The 5,699-nt window shown below is 53.2% G+C and overlaps 3 protein-coding genes across 3 annotated transcripts in view; 2 read left to right on the forward strand and 1 right to left on the reverse strand.

Moving 5' to 3' along the window:
• The window catches only part of VDBG_07962 (SH3 domain-containing protein), a gene marked incomplete at both ends in the record, with an annotated part of 1,520 nt that extends 368 nt beyond the window's left edge, over window positions 1-1,152 (forward strand). The window contains 2 exons of the mRNA XM_003001657.1: window positions 22-1,030; window positions 1,089-1,152. Coding sequence (XP_003001703.1) covers window positions 22-1,030; window positions 1,089-1,152 — 1,073 coding nt within the window. The remainder of the gene's footprint in view (window positions 1-21; window positions 1,031-1,088) is intronic.
• A 699-nt stretch (window positions 1,153-1,851) lies between these two features.
• Window positions 1,852-2,503, reverse strand: VDBG_07963 (predicted protein; the record flags this gene model as incomplete). The annotated part of the gene is made up of 1 exon (XM_003001658.1): window positions 1,852-2,503. One exon carries the CDS (start codon window positions 2,344-2,346, stop codon window positions 1,852-1,854), a length of 495 nt encoding a protein of 164 aa, XP_003001704.1.
• A 2,263-nt stretch (window positions 2,504-4,766) lies between these two features.
• VDBG_07964 (predicted protein) lies at window positions 4,767-5,402 on the forward strand (the record flags this gene model as incomplete). Its single annotated transcript, XM_003001659.1, has 2 exons — window positions 4,767-4,997; window positions 5,190-5,402. 2 exons carry the CDS (start codon window positions 4,767-4,769, stop codon window positions 5,400-5,402), a joined length of 444 nt encoding a protein of 147 aa, XP_003001705.1.
• Between the last annotated feature and the right edge of the window lie 297 nt (window positions 5,403-5,699).

A 5,699-nucleotide genomic window follows, 5' to 3' on the forward strand; every position in this document is an offset into this window, starting at 1 on the left:
CCATCCTCACTGTTCTCAAAGCTGGCTTCCTCGGCTCCGGTCGCTTCGGCAGCGGCCTCGTCGTTGCTCGCCTACCCAATGGCAGCTGGAGCGCACCCAGCGCCATTGCCACGGTCGGCGGCGGCTTTGGCGGCCAGATCGGCTTTGAGCTGACCGACTTTGTCTTCATCCTCAACGACGCCAATGCCGTCAAGACCTTTGCTCAGGCCGGCTCCCTGACCCTTGGCGGCAACGTTTCCCTCGCAGCCGGTCCCGTCGGACGCAATGCCGAGGCTGCCGGTGCTGCCTCGCTGCGCAGCGTCGCCGGCATCTTCTCCTACTCCAAGACAAAGGGTCTCTTTGCCGGTGTCTCTCTCGAGGGCTCTGGTATCATCGAGCGCCGCGACGCCAACGAGAAGCTCTACGGCACCCGCTACACTGCCCAGCAGATCTTGTCTGGTGGCGTTGCGCCGCCGCCCCAGTCCCAGGCTCTCATGACCATTCTCAACGGCCGCGCCTTTTCCGGCCTCGGTCGCAGCGGCTCCGTCGCCGGCAACGACCCCATGTACAATGACTCGCCGGTCTACGACAACAATCACGACGACGTTGTCTGGAACGGCCGTCGCGGTGATGCCATGGGCGAGGGCATCTCGCGCCGCGAAAGCCAATATGGCGACAGCCAGCGCGACGACGGCTTTGGCGGGCCCAAGCGCAGCAGCACTTGGCAGGACGATGTCTATGATCGTCCCTCGGGCGGAGGCGGTGGCAGCTTCGGAGGCGTATCGCGGTCCAACACATTCGCATCCCGTCGCGACGAGGATGACGGCGTCTTTAGCAACAGCAGAACAAACAGCGGCTTCGGCGAGTCCAGGACCGGCCCCGGCCGGCCGACGGCGGCGAAACCCAATTTTGCGCCCAAGCCGGCGCAGCTGCGACAGAAAGAGGCCGTGGCCGTCTTCACCTTTGACGCGGACCAGCCGGGCGACCTCGGCTTCAAGAAGGGCGAGGTCATTACTGTGACGAAGAAGACTGACAGCGCAAATGATTGGTGGTACGTTTTTGTCTGTAGCTGACCTGATCGTGGTGTGAACATGCTGACACAAAAGCAGGACTGGTCAGATCGGCGGCAGGACCGGCATCTTTCCCAGCAACTACGTCAAGATGAAGGAGTAGAGCCATGAAGCCAAGAAAGAAATTGTACAGACTGACACAAAGGGCGTGGAAAATTGGACGGCTGCTACAACATACATGTTTGAGTGACATACGAGGGCAAATCCACGAAATCTAGCAAAGGAGGGGAGACATCAGAGGGCGACTCGAGAGGGAGGTGGAGCGGATGAACGGCCTTTTTGCCCTTTTCTTTCTACTTGTTTCTTCATTTCTTCCACTCATGATGCTCGCAGGGGACCAATGATACCCTCTTTACTTCCTTTCCTTGGATCCGCGGTCCTGTCGCTGCTTGATTTACGGGTTTGGAATTCCCTGTTCGCTGGCGCGGTATGGCGTTGCTGGTGGGGTCTTTTTGGTGCTGTTGTGTTGGACATATCACAAATCCGCTTTAGATTATGGTCATTTTGATTTCTGTTGGGAACGGGAATCGCTTTCATGTTGTGTGCTCCAGCACCCCACAGACACGGCATGGTAGCTCTTGATCAACAGTGAATATCCCGCTCTGTATTCCGCCTGGACTTTGCGACACGTAGTGAATCTACCGAGTGCTCCTCCCCTGTGATGCTTCATTCTCACGCATATCTAATAACCGTCGCATCCAATCTTATATCCGTCCCCTGCCAACACCTCTCCCAACATAGTCATATCATATGAAGATTAAGAGAGAAAGAAGCACTCAATGAAACAACGGCAGGCGCGGCTTTAATCAAGCTCCGTCGGCGCCCAGATGACTTTGCCAGCCTCCTCGTCTTCGTGGAACCAACCCTGCTTCTCTCGGCTCCAGGTCCAGAACTTGTGCGCTGGGTCGTTGACAAAGTCAACATGGCTAGGGATCTGCTCCTCCGGCACAGCCGGGATATAGACTGCCGGTTTGCGTCGCTGCCGTGGGGCCGTATCCGGCGTCATGGCAAGATGAAACGGAACCACATGGCCCGGCCGTGCGGCGGACTCGGCACACGCGCGGCGACGCCGACCAGGAGCGGAGCCCTGCTGAGGACGGTGCGACTGCTCACTCGTGGCCTGCGTGGATGCCGAGCTTGCAAACTCGGTCCCAGACAGGTTTGTAGTCTGGTTCGTGGCACCTGATGTCGGTGCATGGCTTGGGTTGCGGATTTGCCGTAGTCTGCTGCTTCGACGTGGGTGGGTGGTGGGGCCCGGTTGTTCTTCTTTGGCTGGTGCGCGGGCTTCCTGGGCCATAGTCGCTGTCCTTGAGCCACGTTGACTCGAGTAAGCTTGGGTCCAGCAAATGTGTTTGTTATCGCGGCTGCTGAAGGGACAAACTGCTCAGGAAATGGTAGTATGATCTCGCTAGCCTGTAGACTCCCAGAAAATGAGGTACAATGTGCGACTGTTTTTTTTGGGGGCATATTATGAAGCCCCGAGCCAGGATACGACTTCACCTCAGACTCAATATCCTGCCTTTATAACCGTTGCGACGATTTGATCACTATGCTCAAATGTACCGATATGGCAGTCGAGCAAAGGAAATGGCAGGGCTTTCGATTACCCCCTTCATGATTGCGCATTCGCCCGGTCTAGCAATTCCCTCGCCCGGAATGCCAGCGCCTATGCCTACCCCATCCTATCAGACAATCTGACTCACAGAAGCCGATGTCTTGGATTTAAGAAGCCTAAGACGCCCTGACTTGATGCCGCAAGCCCTGCAGCCTCATTATGACGCAAAGCTATGAATAGACGAGACGACACTGCCAACGCCACGCATCCTCCTCCACACGACATTTGAGTCCATTTTTATCAACAATCATTGTCGGAGGACAGACTGTCACCGTGATGGTGGTTGTCATCAGGAGCCAAGACTGATATCCTGGTCGAAGGTAAGGCACGAGTGCAGCAACCAGATCCAGGTGAGGTCCGACGGCAAGGCTCTGGTGAGGTAGCCGACGGCCACTTGATTCAATATCGCCTCACTCAAGGGTCCCCCGGCTTAACTATTGGTCTCGGTATAGCAACCGATGACGCCCTGAAATATCAACGCAGGTTGCTGACAGGTATTCATCGGAAATGGAAAAATATCAACGCAGCCCGCCATCCCGAAATTCCAATGCGACAACATGCACAGAGTCTTCGTGCCTTCGATTCTTGTTACAGCCGTAATCAATCCGCGTGCGTGATCAGAGCAGTTCTGCTTTAGGAGCGCCACAGTCTTCGAAAAGGCAGGATAATTTTGCAATTGCATTACAACTTTCTTTACAATATTAAATGGTTGTCAACATGGAAATGTAAATTCGGGTGGGTAAAGCAAGTTGTTTCGACCGGTGTCCGTCGGTAGGCAAATGATGCCTAACCCACTGACCTCCACTGATGTAGGCAATAACCCAAATGTGTCTTGTGATTGATACTTTTGGGCACGCGTCTCCCTGAGCGGTTTGGTATGTGTTACACACCATGGCCCAAGAATAAATTGAGAGCCGCATTACCTTAATCCGCGATGCTTTCCTTAAGAAACTATCTTCAGCTCAAACTACTTCTGATTCAGGCTCGCCTTCCACGGACAAGTTTGCACTGATGTATGGGCCCTTAAGAACATCACCCCTTTGAAATCTTCAATCAGAACGTATATCGACACCAAAGCTGTTCGTAAGCTCGTAATCCTCATTGAAACAGCTCACAAACCCAGAAAATTCTTTAAACGGAATAAAATCTCTCGAAACCAGTGGGAATACCATACCCCCACGACATCGACTACGAGTTATTCTATCTGCCAATCGGCAACCTGCCCTTCCGGTCCGACTATTCAACTTCGTGCCCCCGTTTATCCCACACAGGTCCCAGGTCAGGGTTGTTGGTCGGTCGTCGATTCATCTTGGTTGTCCTTGGAACCAGAAATACATCAGAAACGGTGCGACAGACTCTGGTTGTTCTTTGGCTCTGTTCTTTTCCATCCTGCGATGCCTTTCGGAGCCACGCGAGGCGTCGGGTCAACACCTTGAAGTGCTGCCATGGCGAACGTCAACCAGGGCCACAGTGATTGCTTCCGCGATCCTGATAACTGCATCCTATGGACTACATCTGGAGTGGCCCTTGGTATGCAAATGCAAGACATTATCAGTGGGCCGATGGTCACGGGTTGTTCAAATGGAGAACAAGATTCGTTCGATATTGCGTTGATCACATCACGGACCCTTGGAATGGACATAGAGGATATGGCCAGTGGAGCACCTCCGTCGCAACTTGAGTTTGAAACCCAGGATACTACCCAAGGAAAAGCCGCTGCTGAGGAATGATCATATCCGTTGGAAGTTGAGATGAAAGTCGGCCAATTTTCCGAACCTTTCGAGATAGAAATGGAGGACAAGTACGGGATATTCCATCTCGTGGGCGCAGTTCACACCACATCACCATACACTGCCATAGCAGGGGACCTGACCCGGCTGTACGATATCAACAGCCTTGAGCTGCCGCCGTCTATGGAAGGGAGGGGATATATGACCGGGTTCGGGTTCCTGTCCGCTCAGCGGTACTTCTCGACCACGGTCCGCATACTTCACTACGGGATCCCTGAAACAAATATCAAAGCTATTGCTATGACAGAAGTCCGTTCCGCTTGGTTTTCGCAAAGGCAAATTTACATGGTCATTGGCAGCTCTCTCCGGAAAATGCTGCTCGAAGCCCGCGATGCTGTACCCAGGCCATCTCTGCCTCCCTGCAACAAGCCGAGTCGGCTCATCGCCTCATCTCCACACGCCCTCGCGTTGTTAGGGAGTCCGCTGCTGGCTCTGACTCCCGTGTCTCACAAAGGGCACCTCGACGCCCTGCTCGTGTCGCCACAGGTGTTTCATCTGGTTCGAGGACAGGGCCTCAAAGGACTAGACCCGGACGTCGTTCGCGTAAGCAGCGTTCTTGTGCCGAGGTTATTTGTATTTTTCTAATGACATAAGATTATAGGCTACCGACACGAAAGGACACAAAGGAGCACAGATTCCAACTTTGAGCAAGTTGGCAGAGGCTCTATGCACCGTGCTGTCTTGCACACGAATTATTCAACATCTACCCAGTTCACTCCTACCTTGCCGCAACAGCATGGCTCCCAACCATCAGCGTCGCTATCTCGAGCAATATTGCAGTCACCTCCTCCTCTAATTCTTTCATCCGACACCAGCAGTATGTCGGACCAGTTCCCAGCTATCCTAGACGCTGGGGCTATCATAGCACAACCACCAACCATCGAGGACTCCATCATTCTCAACAGAGTAGCCTCCGATGCTCACGATCTTCATGAAGATCAGGAATGATGTTCCATTTCGATGGGATAGTATCAGTTATGAGTGTTCCTTTACCAGAGCGTGGCAATTTGGCAAGATAAACCTTTGTCGCGGGGATCTCAAGGCTTAACATCGGTATTTCTTCTTTGGACAGGGACATCGCCCTCTTTCGCAAATTATCTCTTCCCTAGTGTGTATCTACCTCATGAATAACGTTACATTAACCATTTTCTTGTTATTAAGTTTCAGACTGCGGCTTCATAGTCACAGAAAGACGGCATATATAAAACCTTGAATGAGGAAAAGATAGAATGAATCTCCACGGAA

The sequence above is a fragment of the Verticillium alfalfae genome, genomic scaffold (assembly GCF_000150825.1).
Source record: "Verticillium alfalfae VaMs.102 supercont1.11 genomic scaffold, whole genome shotgun sequence".
NCBI lineage: Eukaryota > Fungi > Ascomycota > Sordariomycetes > Glomerellales > Plectosphaerellaceae > Verticillium > Verticillium alfalfae.